This window comes from Apostichopus japonicus, chromosome 6 (assembly GCF_037975245.1).
Source record: "Apostichopus japonicus isolate 1M-3 chromosome 6, ASM3797524v1, whole genome shotgun sequence".
Classification (NCBI taxonomy): domain Eukaryota; kingdom Metazoa; phylum Echinodermata; class Holothuroidea; order Aspidochirotida; family Stichopodidae; genus Apostichopus; species Apostichopus japonicus.
In genome coordinates, this window is record NC_092566.1 from 18019075 (window position 1) to 18040996 (window position 21922).

The 21922-nt window shown below is 35.4% G+C and overlaps 1 protein-coding gene across 3 annotated transcripts in view; it reads right to left on the reverse strand.

Moving 5' to 3' along the window:
• LOC139969192 (cadherin-87A-like) overlaps positions 1-21922 on the reverse strand; it is a 47278-nt gene that overhangs the window by 21496 nt on the left and 3860 nt on the right. For all 3 annotated transcript variants that reach the window (XM_071974067.1, XM_071974066.1, XM_071974065.1), the window contains 20 exons: positions 21640-21720; positions 20255-20436; positions 19459-19512; positions 17694-17789; positions 16113-16211; positions 13550-13675; positions 12824-12955; positions 11802-11880; positions 10718-10821; positions 9967-10155; positions 8848-9003; positions 8069-8218; positions 6362-6420; positions 5503-5755; positions 4889-5119; positions 4627-4702; positions 3643-3927; positions 2861-3118; positions 1314-1523; positions 240-544 (listed from right to left, as the gene is read on the reverse strand). In XM_071974067.1, coding sequence (XP_071830168.1) covers positions 240-544; positions 1314-1523; positions 2861-3118; positions 3643-3927; positions 4627-4702; positions 4889-5119; positions 5503-5755; positions 6362-6420; positions 8069-8218; positions 8848-9003; positions 9967-10155; positions 10718-10821; positions 11802-11880; positions 12824-12955; positions 13550-13675; positions 16113-16211; positions 17694-17789; positions 19459-19512; positions 20255-20436; positions 21640-21667 — 3072 coding nt within the window. In that variant the 5' untranslated portion in view covers positions 21668-21720. The remainder of the gene's footprint in view (positions 1-239; positions 545-1313; positions 1524-2860; positions 3119-3642; positions 3928-4626; positions 4703-4888; positions 5120-5502; positions 5756-6361; positions 6421-8068; positions 8219-8847; positions 9004-9966; positions 10156-10717; positions 10822-11801; positions 11881-12823; positions 12956-13549; positions 13676-16112; positions 16212-17693; positions 17790-19458; positions 19513-20254; positions 20437-21639; positions 21721-21922) is intronic.

Consider the following 21922-nt stretch of genomic DNA (forward strand, 5'->3'; position numbering starts at 1 on the left):
GCCAAATTCAGAGCCCTCAAACCTGCTGCACAAAAGTTGAACACGAAATGATTCCCCGTAATATATACTTCGGAGCAAAAACGTGAAGACTTCAACAACTTGATACCAGGCTTGATACATAATACTTTGATAACTTGATACCTTGATACCCAGGGATCAAACCTGCTGCTCCAAGCCCCCATGCATGACTCAGTTTCATAATAATAACCATATTGATTATTCGAACTTGACACACTTACCGAATCGTTTATCTTAAACCAATCTTCGGTGTCTCCTTGTAGCGTGTATACAATGTTCCCATGGTCCTCATCAATGTCTGTCGCGGTGACTACTATTACCACGGTATCATTATCAGCATTCTCCTCTAGCTCCACAAAATATACAGTGTCGTTAAATTTCGGTGGATTGTCGTTAACGTCCCTGACCAGAATCCAAAAATCTGCTGTGGAACTTTGAGGATTCGATCCTTCATCGCTCGCTCGCACGATGATTTTTAGAGTAGCGTTTTTCTCTCGGTCGATATTTCCCGACACGATTAATGTTCCTAGGCAAAAGAAAAAGGTTCATCAATTTCAGACAAGTTTCAATAAATGTGGTGATTCTGTGGTATTATTAATAAAATAGCTACTTTTTGATGACAACTTTATACTCTTTTAATCCCTAAAAGGTTGTTAACACATTATGTGACATTATGTGTCACATGTGACATAATGTGTCACATCTGGCAATCCACTCCATGCACACACATGCAGGTCTTCAGATGCTACCAGCCATTTAACACATCAATAACACATGCACACTGCAGCCATACATGTTTCTGTGGATATTGATTATTCTTTGAAACATCGATTATTTTGTACGGGGACCAAAGGATTTGAATAGACACTCTCACTATTTTACACATAAAATTGTTGCAATAAATCTTGTGCGTTTACAGGGAAGTAACTGTCACTCCGACCCCCATGTATTGCCAATTTTCAAAACTCCACTTGCTAGCCGGCAGACTTTTTATACAAACTGCCTACAATATCATGATCCAAATATGAACTTTGTGGAGAGCCCTTATGACAGATTTCGGTGATATTCTATAAAATATATATTTATATGTGTCAGATACGATAAAAGTGTCATAACGCTACTTTCGAAAATGTGCAAAAAATTGTTTGTATTTTGATTAAGGTTTGAACTCAAATCTCCCAGCTGAAAGACTTAAAGATTTTACCTGCAATCAGATGTGATCCTTTGATCTGATCTGATCTGATCTGATCTGATGATATAAACATAGAATATTTTATTTTTAAGGTTTAACATACCATCATCCTCGTCTATGCTGAACAAACCGCCGGCGTCATCGTCCAAGGAATACCGTACTAAACCATTCGGTCCTTTATCTTTATCCTCTGCCGTTATACCTGTGGTCACTACCGTCCCAACAAAACTGTTCTCAGCAACTGTCGCATTGTCTGGTAAAGTAATTACCGGTGACTCATCATTAACGTCAAGTACTTCGATGACGACCTCCACTGAAAATTGCAGAAGAAAGATGACAAGAATGTAACACATAGCAATGTTTACCATAAAAAAATATATATTTGGTTAGCAAAACAACGTATATATTTTCAATAGCCTATTGAATGTCAAAGCGAATATACCAGAGTATTTTGATGTACAAATCGACAGAACCCAAGAAGTTTTGTGCACGTGAGAATTTGATGAATTGTGACACACTTTCCAATTATAAACAAGAAGAGCTTCAGTGATCTGTATTATTGTACTATTAAATTCATAAATTAAAGCACGGCCATACTTAACAGTCTATCAAATATCTATGTTACAAGCTGCAGGGTTGTTCATATGAACAGCAAATTAACATCCATTTGAGATATCAAGACAGGACCTTACAGTCAGGAATATCCCTTCAATATGAAGACATCAGTGGCTCTGTTTCATTTACAATGTCCATCATGTACACTTTTGTTTCACTATTGCTGGAACTATATGTATGTACTACACTAGAATGCATCTAGGGTGCATATTTATGATAAAAATAACATGCCGCTTTTCATACCTAAGTCTATTGCCCCTGCGAGTCTAGCTTATAAAGCAATACTAATTTTTTTGGGCTATTTTATGCTTCCATAGTGGTTTCAATTTCACCTGACATGCATGTTGATGAAGACTGGGAAATTTCAATAATTGAACTGTGCTAGCTGAACAATGGTCCATTACTTCCAACATGTGAAGTACATCTTGTGAAGAACATCATGTGAAGAACATCATGTGAAGAACATCATGTGAAGTACATCATGTGAAGTACATCATGTAAAGTACATCATGTAAAGTACATCATGTGAAGTACATGTGAAGTACATGTGAAGTACATGTGAAGTACATGAGAAGTACATGTGAAGTACATGTGAAGTACATGTGGAGTACATGTGAAGTACATGTTAAGTACATGTGACGTACACGTACATGTGATGTAGAATGACTATCTGCACATCTAAATTTGAACTTAATTGATGAATACAAACACATTTTTTGCTTGGTCATAAAATATCCTCATCTGTATAATTATTCCTGTATATTATCGTTCTAGAAATTGCTAGAAGTTGTTTTCAAATGGTTCTCTTCCAGATAGCTCTGATCCTCAAAAGTTATTCCCGGCTATAGAAGATTATCTAAAATAGACAATTAATTAATTTATGAATTAATTAAGAGCCAGTCTCAGTGCACATAATATAGCTGTGAGCGCGACAGTAAAACTGCTGGTTGAATATTTCAATTATTTGTAACTAATATCTGACTATCCCTGAAACCTAATATTTGGTGGCAAAATAACGACGGCCGGCAAGTTTACCTTCAACTCTCTGGATATCAGTAGCATTGGTATCAGTGACACTCACTGTCATCCGAAAGGTCTCGACTACTTCACGGTCCAACGGTTCATTCACGGTTATCACACCAGTATCTTCATCAAGGTTGAACTGACTGGTAAAGCCTCCTGTTACCGTCTCACCATTCTCATCTCTAGCTTCAATTGTACTTATTGAATACTTCAGGATACTATCCTCATCTTCATCGGATGCTGTTACCTCTCCAACATAACCTGTTACGTCTGAAAATGGAAAACAAAACAGCTGACTCATATTTCATTCGGAGCGTCAGCCTGCTCGTTTGTTCATTCAGTCATTCAAATCATTTGTTCAACATAATTGTTTGATTTGTTGGTTAAACTACACCCTAATAGCAATTTGTATCGCAGAGATATGATTGTTTAAACTCTGAATGGTGACATTATGTGAATACATCTGGCAACAGCCGACTTGGTGATGTTTTCCTCAATATGAGCAGTAAATACCTTTGTCTGTCTTCATTGTTAGTGAGCAAATTCCTTTATCAACTGAGGGACATAAAGTTCTTTTCGACAAGTTTCATCATTGTTGAAGTTAGAGATACAGAGAACATTGAAAATTGAACAAACATTCAAATGTATCAAAGTATAAATCAAGCAAATTACTACAGAAGGAAGAACGCTTTCTACAGAACATATCTACCCTGTTGATATCACAAGGAATTACCAAGGATTACCCTCTTACTGATCATGAATAACAACAGTCAGCTATAAAGTCATATACTCACCTTCGGATACTTCAAACTCATACGCCTCTTCCTCGAATGTGGGTAGCTCATCATTTACATCTGCTATGGTGATGGTCACTGTGCAGTCACCCTGATTCAAGCCGTCTGAGGCAACAATGGTAAGGCTGTACGATGCTTCCGTTTCTCTGTCCAGCTCACTGTTGACCAGAATCGAGCCTGTCTCGTCAATTAGGAAGGACCCGATTCCCCCAGAGACAATGATGTAGGACACATCTCCTCCTCGTTCGGTATCTAAGTCCGTCGCAGTAACTGTGCCGACCAGAGCTGAATCCAGAAACAAAGCAAAAACAAGTAGTATCATAGACAAAATTAAATAAAATTAATAAATAAATAAAAACTGACCACATTAATGCAATGCATGCCAGGAGTTTTGATGCAATGGAAATGTCTCAACAGGATGAAAGATGTAGTAATTCTGCATTTAATAGGGTCTTGTATTATAAATAGTTTAATAAGCGATTTAATAATGTCACTATATTGCACCCAGCAAGCAATAGTTAAAATCCAGTTAGATGACAGCTTTAGAAAACGATCTCTGAAGTACCTGATTGTGGTTCACAACCCTTCAAGAGATTCACTTGCATTACTTGAGGTGAGGAATGATCTCTAATAAGTCCAAGTATACACAATGAGTCTGTCGTTAGCAAGACTCGACTGTCAGGGTTAAGTAATGTCAGCTTTGGGGGACGTGACTCTAATCGGTGACATAATCAGATCCCTAACCAAACTGTGCATTTGGCCAAACCTGATTAATTCTAAGTTACAGACAACATAACTGACAGATCGCAACTGCAGTAGTGTTAGACCTACAGTATGCTGATCCATACTTACAACATTATCTCCACACTGACCTCAGAATCACCCAATACAAGAGGGAACTGTTTCACAGTTGTATTGGTTATTTTTTTTGGTTTTTACATGATAGAGATGACTTTAAGACTGTTTACCAGTGAATTAACTCACCTCCTTCAATAGCATCTTCCTGTACGGTGAAACTGTAGTTGTTTGATTCAAATACTGGAGAGTTGTCGTTTACATCCTGGCAAGCAAAGATTGAATGAACACGATTGTGATAATGGAAAAATAATTTATACAGCAATGAAAACAACAGGTTATAATAGCTATCAGCTGTGCACTAACCTCAATTACAAACAGTGAGGTTTGTTGTACCTATACCTACCTTAACATCAATGAGGTTTATAATAGCTGTCCACTGTGCACTTACCTCAATGACAACATTGAGGTTCGTCGTACCTCTCATTGATGGGTTTCCTCCATCTTCAGCAGCAATCGTGAGGTTGAATGACTTATATCCATCTGGGCCATCATAGTCAACTGCTCCAATGAAGTTGAGTGTTCCATTCTCGGGGTTCATCTCAAATTTGTTATCATCGTCCCCACTGAGGATGTAGTATCCAACCACATTATTAGGTTCAGTAATGTCTCTATCAAATGCCTGAAAATAAGACATAGAACTCTCCAACATCAGGCGGTATCAAGTGCTACTAATCTGCTTTGTATCTGACTTGTAGCTACGATGATATCAGATTGCTATCCTCATTGCTACAAGAAACATATGACTATAGGGTATCAGACTTCCACATGCTATTCTCGTGAAACTTAAGAGAACTTGAAAACTTATCAGGCCTGCAGGTAAGCAAAGAAAATCTTTGATTTACTTTTCTGGCATATTGCAAAGGTGTGATCCTCTCTGATTGATGATATGTCTTTCAGGGTGTTTTCTGAAGCCTTAAACTGTAACATTTGTGTTAAAACGACCAAACCAATCATTGTAAGATGAGCATTGACGTGAGTAAATAGCACATGCATGCAAATTACCTGAAATGTTATGATGGGATCAGCTGGCATGTCATCCAATGTAAACTCCTGTATAGATAATTCAGCTAAGTGCCTCAGAAAGAAAGGAGCATTGTCATTAACATCTTCACAACTCAATGTGACCTGTGTCAGATTGACTGCACCTGAGTCGTCGGACGCTTCTACAGTGAAGATGTAACTTTCTGTTATCTCTGCATCCAGAACAGCGTTCTCCGATACGCTGATCACCCCGGACGATGGGTCTATGTTAATACTGCGTACAAGACATGCAAAGAAACAGATGCACATCATTAGCATATATTGGTTTTAACATTGATTTTGGCCTGCAGGGGTATACCCAGCTAGTTGGGACAATTTCTGAATGCTCATACCACTCTACACTGTACTCCAATATCATGCTACAATGCACTCGTACTGACAGTATGAACAGTACCTAATACTGTTCACCCTTATCATAATTCGAAGCACTCATACAGACAGTATGAGAAGTCCTGACTTTTATATGATAAAGGGATTACATACTGTGTAATTTATATCTCTCAAAGAACAGTAAAACAACTATTCATATATAATATGATACAATTTAGACAGTATTGTACAGTTAATTAAACCATTACAACAGTCCATGCATGGGAAAAACAGTGCCGGATCTTAAAACAAATTGGCTTTGTTACATAATAATGTCTAATTCTTGCTTCTCCAAAAATGAGATATATGTAAGAGAGCCATTTCACTGCATTTTATTTTCACTATAAATTATACTACATGAACTGTGTTTAAACAAGGCAAGTCCCTTTCTTAGTTGACAAAGGTAAAATGCAAAACTTATAAATGTCAATGAGAGGCGATAGATACATACTCGTTAAGTGTAGGAGCCATCTTGTAGGTGATGTTATCTCTAACATCATCATCTGTTGCCTGTGTTGAGACATGAAAGAAACACATAATCAAAGTCTTCCTGAGATTCCACTTTGATAAACATTCTCAACTTGGGCAATGTTTAAGTGGGGAAGAGCATAACATTACATATTCACAGCATATTTTTAATGGTCATCCGTCCGGTCGACTGATATGAACAAATTTCTGTCCAGACAACGAAATAATCAGCTGTGGTGGTTTGTCTAGCAGAGGACCAGTCGTTTGCATCAAACTCACATCGCATTGTAACTCAAACAGGTGAAATGATAAATCAGTATTATTCTAAAGTTTCTGTGGCACTATTTATCAACTTACACTTTTCTACTACAGGGTGCATATTTGTTATATTGTTAATACTTCGGATGACCCAATTTGCTGTTCAAACAAGCAATTGTAAGGCCTGTTTGTCCATGGGACAACCAGAAAAAATCATTAACAATTGGCCCTGTATATTGAAGGCCTGACATCTATGAGTCAAGAGAAACTAATTGCCTCTCGACACAATTTGCCCCTAGCAACGTACCACTCGATATGGAATTATCCTTAACAACCACTTGTTTTGCAGTATAATAATATGATATGTGCCAGATGTTTAAAGGGACTTAATGCATGACTACTACTGAATAATGAAACATCGGAACATCCCTTATAATACAACTTTATAAAGCATTACAAAAAATAGCATGATATATTAGAAACTTATGTTAGCAGAGACCAAAATATATATGTGTGTGTGAAAATTTTTCTCTGAGGAAGTCAAAGGGCTGTGCCAAATACTAAAATAGGCCACCCTGATAAGGTCCTTTTTATAAACCGAGATGGACATGTCAGGATTACAGGTTGCAATTGGGAGTCATAGCTATGAAGTCACAATCAAAAAAAAACAAAAAGAAACCATCTATCAGAGCTTGTAGGATAATGATGGTCATGTTCAGAGGGACAGAGTGAGGTCATGTTCAGTGGGTGCAGTGTGAGGTCATGTTCAGTGTGATTTGTGTGAGGTTATGAATGTTCAGTGTGATATGTGTGAGGTCATATTCAGTGGGCAGTGTTAGGTCATGTTCAGTGGGGGGCAGTGTGCTGCCAATTTTTTACACTTTGAGAACTGAAATATAGAACCTGTCCAATCCTTCTACAACTTTATTTTTATTCAGTGTAGCTCTTCTACCATTTTTGTGATGCCATATGAGGAATATTAAACTCACACTGATCATCATCTTTCCTAAGAAAGTCCATAAAATAACACAAAGCAGAAACAATTCTAGTACTACCATGGCAGTAAATATATTAATGCAACACAAATAAGTGGAGACTAGAAAGAATCATCATCTTTTGGTGCCACAGTGTATTTATGCAAATGTACCAGCTTTCAATGGCACCCAGCTTTTTCCAACATTCCTGCAATTTGAAAATTAGGGACAACATCTGAATCAACACCAATTTCAAACAGGAGTTAATGCATGAGTTGCATGGAAAATTTTATTGATTGACCAATGTAATGGCTTGAACCAGTCAAACCTGATTTTTTTTTATAACTTCAGCTTTGCTTTGACAAACTTTCAGTTCAGTTAATTTTTCATCCCCCTATTGTCAGACTCACAAGATACCATTTGTTTACTGCATTAAATTAAACCTTGATTCAACTCACACTAATCGAGAGGATGGAATAACCAGATGTAGCATTTTCCAGGAAAGATCCTTCGTAACTGTCTTGCAGGAATTGTGGAGTGTTATCATTTTCGTTGATGAGATCAACAACAACCTCTAGTTTACTTTCAGGGTTTGATTTGACAACCACCTGAAATAAAAGCATTAGAGAACATGTCATGAAACACTCGGTGGCGGGGTACAGGTCCCAGCTGTCTAGACCCGGCAAGGAATAGGTTGTCAGCCACTTGAAGACCAGAGGTATTGTGGTCACATTAGTAAACTCAATCTGTTACATAACTGGTCAGTCACGTGTGTCAGTAGCTCCTTGGTTAGGTGCTGAATCTATAGAATTTATATTTAAATTTATATTCAAGAATATATATTTCCATAATTCTTTACAAAATATAAGTTTTTTGGATATTGCTAAGACAATGTGATTGACAAATCTTAAAAATGATAGTCCAGGTGTAAAATCAAGAAAGATGAAGGCATTCTATATACAATCATGGCTAGGTAACAATTTTATCACTTTCTCATTTTTATTAATTTTTATCAATATTTATCAATTTTTATCAAATTTATCAATTTTTATCAATTTCCACGAGGCATTTTCTAGAGATAATAACGTTTGAAGCAGCTGATACAATCTTTAAGAAGATGCTGATAGATTGACTGCATTTCTCTACTTTTCTTCACTTAAACATAAATTTACCCGGGCTGGAGTATCTGTATTCTAACAACAGTTAGATCAGCATGATAGTTTTACATTGTACTTACTGTAAAGTTAAGTTGTTGACGTGTCTCATAGTCTAAGTATACACTGTCTTTCACTCTAACATCGACAGGAAGAGAACCACCAACAGATGTTGTCCCTTTGAGTTTAAAAGCATCAAGATCTTGGACGAGTTCCAATTCAAAATCATTATTTGTGACCTGGGAAGGAGACAAAACTAATAAGTTAGATCAAAAATGTTTCAAAGGCCTGTATGAGGAAGTAACAAACCCAGCAGAAAAATATAAATTAATAATAAGTTAATATATACAAAGGTGAGGAATATCAACAACAAGGATAAACGCTTAGTGTGCAGTAAAATAACGGTAACTGAATGATAACTGTTAACAGTCAGACATTTACAGTAACAAATAACATAACACATTTATAGAGCACTAAATTAAGCTCCAGTAGGAGATATGATCTACAGTGCATTTCAATGAATTACCAAATACTACTGAAAATTAAAAAAGAGGGCCTGAAGTAGTAGAAAATTACAACTTGGAGGTATATATGTATATTACAACTATTCCTGCAGAACTACTGGGGGGGGCCGGGGGGGGGGGGTGGTTTGGGGCATATGGCAGTCACAGTCCAATTTTGTTGCATGCTTGTTTACATGCAAAAATGGCAAGGACACCTGCACATTGCACATTGATATCCTTGGATGCGTTCCAGCTGTAATTCGATTCTTTGCAAGAAAATACTCAAAACGGCCATTTTGGAATTAAAGAAGCTGAAAGCATTGGCAAAATGTACCTCTTAGCTAAATTCTGTTGTACATACAGCTTCACATGGAAAGTGGTAGCTATGAGATCATGATTGTGTTTATGGAATACACATTCAAGGAGTACTATCGGGGTTGAGCACGTCACATGACCCTCCATGGGTGGTAATTTTTTTTTGTGTCTCTTATTGACATATTCAGTACAGACTTAAATATATGCCGATGGGGATAAATTCCTTGGATACCAATTTCATTCAATGCAAAAATTGCAATTTTCGCAATTAATCTTGTGAAACAGGAAATATATGATTGCAAAAGCAACCATAAAAGTTTCACAGAAAAAATGGTATAAATTATCGGCCATCTTGAGACAACCGATGTACTTCAGCAGAGTTACCTCGTCGTCATCGGTCACAGTTACGCCGAGGTTCAGTGCGGTTCCAACCGGTGCATTTTCGTAAAGTTTAACTTTGACGTAACCTTTATCAAAATTGGGAATTTCATCATCGACATCCAACACTCTAATGATTATTGTAGTCTCCGTAGTTCTGTTTGCAAGAGGTTGTGTATTATCTTCTTCTGTGGCCTGTGGAAAGAAAAAGAGCAAGACTTTGGAAGATAAAATTGGAAAAATAAACTGGATTAACTCTTGTCATTTAACACTTTAACCTCACCACTTAATTTTTAACGGATTGGGAGTGCATTAGGGTGCATGCTCAATGTATATTGTATCAGTTAAGACAATTCTTGTGAAGATATTGTAGATGGAAGATTCTAACTATGGCTTGTTTGTTAACAGACATTTTGATGCACAGAGCATATACCTTAAGTCAATCCTAACACATAGAACTTTAATTACTGTATATTTATTAAGTACATGGTCTATAGTAAATGTATTTAGTATTAATGGTCTATAGTATATGTAATTTAGATTTAGTTAAGACAGGTATTGTGAGGTATTGTAGGTAGAAGTTTCTAATAATGGCTTGCTTGCTAACAGACATTTTGACTGCACAAAGTTGCTTTACTGCAATTTTGAATTGCTTTACTGCAAGTTAAGTCCAGAAATAGTTAACAATACTCACTGTAACAATTAAACGGATTGGATTTACTGTAAGTAAAGTCCAGAAATAGTTAACAATACTCACTGTTACAATTAAACGGATTGGATTTTCTGTCAGCTGCTCTCTGTCTACCTGGTTGGAGAGAGTTATGTTTCCATTGTCGCCATTTATGGTGAAACTGTCCGAGCCTAGAAAAGGAAAGCAAGACAAAACACAGCTCGAAGCAATTTAATAGAAAGCAAAGAAAAAACGAGCCAACCGTTATCCGCTTACAAATCCTTCCAAAAACAAAAAACAAACTAAAAGTTGGTATGTTATTGAATAGATGTAGTCCTCAATTGAATTTTAAAGAGAAAAGCAATGATTGATTAAGGAAATATTTATTCTAAAATTGTACTAAACCACAACTCAACTGGTCATGGACAGTAGCCAAAACCTCTCTGAAGATCAGTCTTCTGTTACGGTGTTACGGTGTAAAGTTGATAAATAAAATTCATCGATAGGGAATATTAAAAGGCATTAACTCCCTAATCCTAATTACCTCCAGTGTGTTATGTGTATTGTGATTGCTACAAGCAAATCTAAAACCTGCTGATAATCTTCAAGTTCTTTGGAGTACAAAAGTAACTCTCGAGGCTTCCCGGTGCTAAAGCTATATGAGAAGTAAAATAATTGATACCAACCTTAGTACTGCAATTTACACTAACCATAGAACTACATTTTACACCAATCATAGGACTACATTTTACACCAATCATAGGACTACATATTACAAAATAAATAAAACTGTTAGCAAACTGCTTATCCACTAGAGAGCCTGTGTAATAGAATATGTAATTTAAAGTTGGCCTGACGTTTCAATCCTAGCAGGATCTTCTTCAGAGGCTAAATGAGACTACATATTACGACAACTGTAGGACTGCATTTTACACCAACTGTAAGACTGCATTTTACACCAACCATAGGACTGCATTTTAAGTGACTGACCATTCAGACAGTACAATGCTGTAGCTAGGTCCTATACGTCCAGCATTGCCAGCTGGGACAATGGACAATGCTATGTTCACATAGCAGCCTCAAGTAACCCTTCTCTGGATGCAGACTCCCCAACCACCTCTGATTAAAGTATTATGCTTGTTCGAGGCAATTATATAGCTGCAGGACTTACTCATACTGTATGTCACGATGTTAGGTTCTGGAACGCCTCTATCTCCATCAACTGCTGTTACTTGCAATATGGGGGTGCCCTGAGGTGGAAGGTGAAGATAACATACAGTGAAGGAAAGAATTTATGGCAACAAGTACCATTCCATTATACTAAACAAACTTGTAACTATAGTCATAACTCAATTCACTAAATGTCAAATGTAAAGTGACTCGAATAAGTTAGTCAACTTTTTACCAGTAGAGATATATAACAGGGACTCCAGTAAATTACTCAACTCGGGAAAGTTTACCGGTTATGACTCGAATTGACCCTGGAATGAGGAGACTTGTCACAACTCTACTACATGATATAAATGTATTTTCTCTATAAACATTCATAAACATAACATGACAGCATATTAAACTCTGTCCTCTGTAGACAAACTGATCAAAAGCAAGCAAAAGTTCTCAAACTCAAAATTTGTTGAATTATTTATGAATGGATTAATTTTCTGGCCATAGTGGTACATTACTGTAATAGCACTTTAATGTGAAGGTAACTAACGGTTGAGAAGCCATAATAGCAGAGAACTATATGTACTACAGCAGACTTCACCCAACCGAGTGCCCTTCACCATAGGAGGATACTTTGTTGACAAAGTTCAGTTGAAAGTTTTACTGGTGCATCTCCGGCATTATACAAATAAAACCGATCGCAGCTGCGACTGATCATGCAGATTCAAACTCTAAGGAACTATGACAGTCTTGGGTTAAAAAAGTACATGTGGTAGTTGAGTGCAAGTTTGTACAAAGAGGGGGAGGAGGGGGGGGGGGGTGGGAATTGCATGTATAAATTTTAGCTGGCACAGTACATCAGACAATGCAACTTGCATGATTTAACACATTTCTGGAAGAAACACATCAACCTCTCTTCCCAATCCTTCTTATATCAATGCTTTTGTCTTTCAGATCTGGAGACTCTTTTCATCCTTAAAAGGTTTGTAGGTCAAAGTGTTGCAGGTTGCAATAGAAATATATACTCACGACAAGTGTATCTTCCTCCATATCTATGATCCCTGGTAAATTCAAGAAAACAGGACCAAGGTTTTGGACGTCCTCAATGGGAATGATAACCTTCTTTATCTGGGGGCTGACCAACATCGGGTCTCCACGGTCCTATAATAAAGGCAAAACACTAGTCAATGTCACAAGGAAGGTATTTCAAGTCAATGCAAGATATTGGCTTCATGAATTTCCTCCAATGGGGCAATCCAGCCACGCCCATATCAACAGAGGTCTGTGTAATACCGGTCCTATCTAGAACCCCAAGACTTGACAGGCTGCAGTCTTTTACTGCGGATCATTACAGTAGTGAGTTGATCACTAGTAGTAGGGTGATAAACAGTACAACTTCATTCATGATAATTGAAGAAGGTATTATTTTGAAGAAAAAAAAAAATTTGGGGGGCATTTGGCTAAACTACACAAGTTAAAACTTGATGTAGTCAATCACACACCACATCTGTATGCAACTTCATCCGATGTGCTTGCATGCATATGAGTGCTTTCAAGCAACTTTATCAGGTGATCTTGCATGCATACGAATGCCTTCAAGCAACTTCATCCAGCGTGCTTGCATGTATGCATTGCTTTCAAGCAACTTCATTCGTTGTGCTTGCTTGAACTCAAAGTCATAACAGATTCAAATTAGCAACTTACATAAACAGAAGAAAACAGATAATGAATTGATTTGTCTGTCTAATTACTCACCGAGGCATTCATGCAGACAAGATATTCTGAGCTGATTGAGTAATCCAGTTCCGTCTTCAGAATTATTTCAAATATATTCCTATTTGGAGACGGTTTGTTGATGTTGAACATGTCCATCTCACAATCCTGAGAAGAGCATATATGAGAGAGGCAACAAGGGTGAGAGAGAGAGGATGTAAATGTGAAGAAAGCCTGAAAAGTGATACCTCATCACAGATGGAATGTGAGGAGTCACTCATATATCACACACTACATTTATTACAGTAGAGATCTCTATGTATGCATGGCTAGGTGAATATACATGTGTATTAATAATTAATGTTTCAAGCTAGTCATCAGGACACGTCACTCATATATCACACACTACATTTATTACAGTAGAGATCTCTATGTATGCATGGCTAGGTGAATATACATGTGTATTAATAATTCATGTTTCAAGCTAGTCATCAGGACAAGTCACTCATATATCACACACTACATTTATTACAGTAGAGATGTCTATGTATGCATGGCTAGGTGAATATACATGTGTATTAATAATTCATGTTTCAAGCTAGTCATCAGGACACGTCACTCATATATCACACACTACATTTATTACAGTAGAGATCTCTATGTATGCATGGCTAGGTGAATATACATGTGTATTAATAATTAATGTTTCAAGCTAGTCATCAGGACAAGTCACTCATATATCACACACTACATTTATTACAGTAGAGATCTCTATGTATGCATGGCTAGGTGAATATACAGGTGTATTAATATTTAATGTTTCAAGCTAGTCAAGAGTCACTCATATATCACACACTACATTTATTACAGTGGAGATCTCTATGTATGCATGGCTAGGTGAATATACATACATGTGTATTAATAATTAATGTTTTATGCTAGTCATCAGGACAAGTCACTCATATATCACACACTACATTTCAGTATTACAGTAGAGATCTCTATGTATACATGGCTAGGTTATGTGTATTAATAACTACTGTTTCAAGCTAGTCATCAGGACAAGTCACTCATATATCACACACTACATTTCAGTATTACAGTAGAGATCTCTATGTATACATGGCTACTTGAATTCAGTCGTAATCTACAGCAGACAGGGTCGATAATGGGATTTTCCCCATTCAATTACTTTTTTTCAATCTGTTTCCAGATATTTATTCTGCCTTAAACTCATCAATCATATGCTATGTCAATGAGATTGTAAACAAGCAGTTAATATTCAGTGTTTTTTATCTTATTGCAGATAAAATGAATAACTAAACTGTACTAGATACAAGTGACCAGCTTTGCAACACATCAGCTCACTGTACAGAGCAGGTGTTTGCAACAAATAGGTATTTAACAGCAGAACACACAAGTATGTATTATACTGCGCTATTAAAAAATTGTGCAGCTGATATAAAGCTGGTCAAAGAATCATGATTTAGTCGTGATCATTTCAGCAGGTTTACTATTTCAAAATAAAAAGGATATGAATATTTATAGAATTCTTAAACTGAAGCTAACATTTGACAATACTTTTTTTGTAAAACTAATGCAAGTTCAGTTGACTACTTAAAGGAAACTTTGAATAAATATACAGACTATTTTTCAAAGGGTGGCTAGAGCAGGCCAGCTCCAAGAAGCTTATTTCCTATTCCAATTCAACAAACTACAACTATAGTATTGTTGTTTTGTTATGTTATTTTAGATCCTCCTGAACTCGGGAAGAAGCCATCGTTGGCTTTTCAAAGCCGCAAGCTGACCGAAGTCAGTCTCTTACATTCATATTTAACATCCATGATTATGAATTGTCAATTGTCAACAACTCTGTAACTGGACGACATAAATTAATCTGGGAGTGACTTGAACCGGGGACCTTATGACTGAAAGACACCAGCCTTTATTGATCTTAATGACTAAAGGAGACAAACCAAAGCTAGCATTTAGGAGTGATAGAATGTGCTATCTGGCAGTCAACTTTAAACATTCCGAATGCTTGAACTCTGTACTGTTACAGGGGTTGGGTGTAGTTGCCACATTCCTCAAATCACACTTGAGGGGATGTCAATGATTGCCAAAATCGATCAACAGAACCAGAAAAGAAATCTAATTATGCATAAGATAATATATGCAACAACATTTCCCAATGGTGAGGAACATTCACAAACACCTGTTGTGCATACATGCACATTGCTGAATTTTTGTTATCCTGTATATCTTGTGTATTTTTCTGGTAGAAATATTCTTTTCCTCCTCTTAGATAAATGATGAAAATATTATAAAGAAAATAAACATTTTCAGCTGAAGTGCCTTGATGACATCATTCATTCCGCTGTTGCCAGATATTACAAGATAAATTTCAAAATTTTCCAAAATATCACATTTTAACCAAAAACAAAATGCTCTGTGGATGTGGATAATCACAGAAAAATTCAGAAAATTTTCAGCAATTTTGCTATTCAGCAATTTTGAAAAGGATCAACTTCAACCACCAGAAAATCCTTTTTAACTTTTTTTTTATTTTTTATTACAAAATTATATAATTGAACTATGCACTCACTTTATCAGATGATACTAACGTTACATCAACAACTCCATTAGCAAGAGCGTCATAGTCCAAGACTTCAAACGAAACAACAACAGAATTTGTGGTGATGTTCTGGAATAATATACAAAAATTTCAAAATGACATTACATAATCCTCTCCTCCTTGAGAATACTTTACTGATTCACTACAACAATTTATCAAACTAGAAGGTATCAAACCTAAAGTAATTTAATTCAGGTATGTATTTTTTCACTCCTTCTCTCTCTCTCTCTCTCTCTCTCTGAATTAGGGCACCTCAAAGTCTCAACTAAAAGCCTAGCTTTGTTATTTCAATGACCACAAAAGATATACTAATTGGATATTATGAAGACAAGTCCTACACATGTTTAAACTAAAGTACATCAGCAGCAAAAATCATACTGGGAAATTATTAATAGATTTGAAAGTGCAAAAGAATTTCTGGTACATTCTTAAAACTGGCAGAAAATAGGCAAATTTGATCTTAGCTGATTATAACTTTTGTATTAAGCAACTTTCAGTTCTGATACAATTTATAAAGTTTTCCTTTTATTTGTTCTTTCTTTTCCATCTAATAGGTACAATTAGCTCGCCAGTATAGTAAACCTTCAACAGATTTATGTCAGCAACAGCTTCAGCCCACATTCTTACATGCAAATATGATTTTTAAGCATCTTTTCTGACATTAATACATGAAACTAACAATATACTAACAAACTAACAATACGTCACTAGTCAAGGAGATCTGATAGCAGGATAAGTCAAATTTGCATGATGAATTGGAATGCTGTATTATTTAATTTGCAAATGCTTCAATTAACTCGACTCAAATTTGTAGGACTAGTATATAACCTTAATTTTCTTGGATGTCACTCTTTTTATGGTCAGATATGATTATTAAAATAACTAGAATCTAGCAAATTCAAAAGAAGTGGAATATTAATAAATCATATGCCAAATAAGAAAGCTGCAGCTGCTGAAAATACTATAGGAATTGCCTCAGCAAAACAACAATGCATTGTGTAATGCTTCATTGAATATTATGTGTGAAACTGCAGAGGACAAAACAACAATAGGAATTGCCTCAGCAGAACAACAGTGCATTGTTTAATGCTTCATTGAATATTGTGTGTGAACTTCAGAGGACAAAACAACCATAGTAATTGTCTCATCAGAACAACAGTGTATTGTGTAATGCTTCACTGAATATTGTGTGTGAAACTGCAAAGGACAAAACAACTATAGGAATTGCCTCTGCATAACAACAGTGCATTGTGTATAATGCTTCATTGATATTATGTGTGAAACTGCAGAGGACAAAACAACAATAGGAATTGCCTCAGCAGAACAACAGTGCATTGTTTAATGCTTCATTGAATATTGTGTGTGAACTTCAGAGGACAAAACAACCATAGTAATTGTCTCAGCAGAACAACAGTGCAGAGAACAAAAGATAACATCTTATACCTCCTGGCTGCAGGGTGCTGCAGCCCTGGTCATCAACATTCTACTTTAGATGGTCAAGTATTTTGAACTTCAAATTATGCTACTGGCTGCTTGATACTTATCTCTTACCTCTTTCACCGGCTCAAGGCGACCTGGTAGATCAGACGGAAAGGTAGGAATGTTGTCGTTGATGTCAAAAACAAAGAGTGATACAGGCGTTGTCACCTATTAATAGAAAATAACACAAATTTGAGACATGCCAAATTACATGGAAATATCTAATAGAAAGTATAGTACCTGACTGTATAGTTGCCATCTATTTGAATCATTTTGTACATATACAATCCACTATTTACATATAAACAGACATGAATATCCATCTAATACTTAACTCATTATCATATAACTACATATCCATAAATATAGAACCAAACTGTTTTAGTTGCCATCAATTGAATCATATAGGCAAATATACAATCCACTATTTACATTAAATATGAACAGACATGAATATTCATCAAATACTTCACTCTTTATCATATAACTACATATGCATAAATATAGTACCTGACTGTATAGTTGCCATCTATTTGAATCATTTTGCACATACAATCCACTATTTACATATCAATCTGAACAGACATGAATATCCATCTAATACTTCACTTATTATCATATAACTACATATGCATAAATATAGAACCAGACTGTTTTAGTTGCCATCTAATTGAATCATATGGCATATATACAATCCACTTTTTACATTAAATATGAACATACATGAATATTCAACTAAAACTGAGCTCATTGTCATGTAACTGTTGTATAGAACCTGAATGTAGTTGCCATCTAACTGAATCATATTGTACATACAATCAACTATTTACATATCAATATGAACATACATGAATATTCATCTAATACTGAACTCATTACCATGTAACTATTATGCATGTATAAAAACCTGAATGTAGTTGCAAGTCATCTAACTGAATCATATATACAATCAACTTTTTACATATCAATCTGAACAGATATGAATATTCAACTAATACTGAACTCATTATCATGTAACTATTGTATAGAACCTGAATGTAGTTGTCATCTACAGTAACTGAATCATATCGTACATACAATCAACTTTTTACATATCAATATGAACAGACATGAATATTCATCAAATACTTCACTCATTATCATATAAATACATATGCATATATATAGTACCTGACTGTAAAGTTGCCATCTATTTGAATCATTTTGCACATAAACAATCCACTATTTACATATCAATCTGAACAGACATGAATATTCAACTAGTACTGAACCATTACCATGTAACTACATATGCATAAATATAGAACCAGACTGTATAGTTGCCATCTAATTTAATCATATGTATACACAATCCAATATTTACATATATATATTACAAAAATTTAAATAGCTTTAGCTTTTAGAGAACAACGTAGTATCCAGTGGTGCTTTACAACCAAACACTATGGTAACTTACACATTAAAAGATGCAGAGAACAGGTGTGTTTCTAAGAAAAACTTAAACACACCAAAACTATTGTTGTTTTTAACCTTAGACCTGTACAGGTACTAGTTTATTCCATGGCCGGCAACTGAAAATGCCCTATCCCCAAACAAATAGCTAAGATAAGAACTCATACCATAGAATGTTAGCTAATACTATTAACTGACTTCCAGGTGATAGTCATACTGTTGAACATAATATACATGAAACAAAATGTAGAGTCAACTGAGAAGATTTCTGCCAAACTATCTCAAGAGTTATGAGTGAAAGATGGCTGTAGATCACAATTAACATAACCTATGATGTCATAGTGAATATGCAGAACACATGAATTCACAAAATAATCAATCTTACTGTGATAATTTGACCATCTGAAGCTGTCCATACTGCTCTCAATTGATTGGTAGACTATATGCAATAAAAGAAACAAGACTGGTATCATGATAACAAATATAGTGTGCTGTGCATAGTGACCTTGACGTTAAAGACAAAAACAAAAAAGCCAATCGGCCAATTGATTCTTTTCCAAAGTTTGATGTGAGAACATTTAATAATAACACACTGGTAACAAGATTTGTAAGAGTTGACCATTACTGACAAGTGATCAGCAATATCCATACACTAATTCAAACCTACATAATTATGAAGTTCATTCAAGTGGTACTTTAATTTGCAATTATCATGTTTTAATGAATTCAGACTTTGACACCTGTAGACCTCAAATGACTTTTGATTTCATCGATTTAAATAGGGTTCTAATGGGGTGGGGGGGTGGGTTGGGGTCTAAATATCAAGTATGAAGTTCATACAAGTTGCAATTTTCTGAGTTACAGTGCTAACATGTTTTCAGAATTTCACCTGTCACCACCAATTTCAATGGATTTCTGAGCTTCTCACATGCTGCCTACAAAAATATATAAACACTAAAGCTATATTTACAGATACATCATCGTTTTATAATGGTAATAGCACATATAGAACCACTGGAATGCATACATTTGCATATTCAATTCAAAATACAGACCTGTGTAAGCCATTGGCCTTCCCTTAAAACAAAAATCACTCCCATCCAACTGAGCTGACAAATCAAGTAGCTAATTACGAAGATATTCAAATGATACAAGATAAAATATTAATAATAGTTGATTACCTCTCTATCTATAGGACTTATTATGGTAACACCACCAGTAACTGGATCAACGCTGAGGTACAGCTTTGCATTAGCATATGGATTTGGCTCCCCACTTGGAGAGAGTGGAAGATATTGTGATTCAGTGTCCCGAATTCCATATGTTATATTATCACCATCTTCATCAGTAGCATTAATGTAGCCTGGTAAGAAAAACAGGAATACTATGTTAAAATTTCCTCTTACAACTCCAACTACAGAGAATAAGCTAGAGCAATGATGATGAGTTCTTCTTCTGTAATTGTTTTGTATTATTTGGTATTATTTGTATCATTTCTAATTGTCAATTGCGCCATGAACATTCTTTGAGTGGTGTGTGCGCATTATAAGTGGTATTATTATTATTACTATTATTATTATGAAAACTCCACAACATTTATCCCAACCCAAGCATATCTTTGTAGATATTTATAGATAATATTTGCTTATATATATATATATATATATATATACATATATACATATATACACCACCAGTAACTGAATCAATGCTGAAGTATATATATATATATACTTCAGCATTATATATATATATATATATATATATATATATATATATATATATACATATATATATATATATACTTCAGCATTGATCCAGTTACTGGTGGTGTTACCATAATTTGCGTGTTATTGCCATTGACCAGAACGATTCTTGGACAGATAAATCTAGGAAAGCGAAAGAAAATTTCAGGGAACTAAACCTAAAGACCACGGCACCATTCGGTTTAAACATCAGAAACGATTTGCCGTCCTAGATAAACCAAAACAATTCCTTTACAATTACAACGGAATCGGATTAAAATAATCCAACGCGGATTAAAATAATCCAAATTTCTAAAACTTCTGCTCAACTCAGCAGAAATCAGTAAGTTGCTTTGCTTTTACAACCATGCCGACATCTTCTCTATAAAACAGTTTCAATTCCTGCTACTCCCTGTCACTTTCGGTGATCATGCACTGAAGAAGAGCTAGTTTTGCTCGAAAGCTCTGCAAAAACCAAACATTGGCTGTTTTACTTCCAATCACTTACCTAATTCAATTATTGTATCTCACTCAAGATCCAGCCTTTCTCTAAATGTAGCAGAGTTGTTTCGCAGTTTTTCCATTATTCCTATATATATATATATATATATATATATATATATACAAATGTGCATTTTGTACTTTTCATTCAACTACCAATTATTGCTGACTGGATTTTCTTTATCATATATATATGTTATAAAGAAACACTGCACATATTTCTCCTGCAGATGGAATGATGGAAACAAAGCAATATAACACCATAAATGAGAGCAATTTATAGAACATAGATAATTCCCTGACTTCACTTTCATTCTCACCTACAAAAGTAACATTTTCCTCTTCCATCAGATTTGTAAATTCCAAAACATTGACAAATTTTGGAGGATGTTGACAGTCACCTGATATCAAAGAAAATGGATAAAAAGGTTAAGAATACAAATGTCCTTTAATAGAGTAGAGTTTAACAAGATTTTGGCAACAACTTTTAACCATCTTGATGTGACCTCATTTCTAGTCTCTTCACACCCCAATTCCAGCATTACATATCCATTGATTGGTTTGAACAGCAAAGACAGTTGTGTTCAGATACAGTAGATCTGT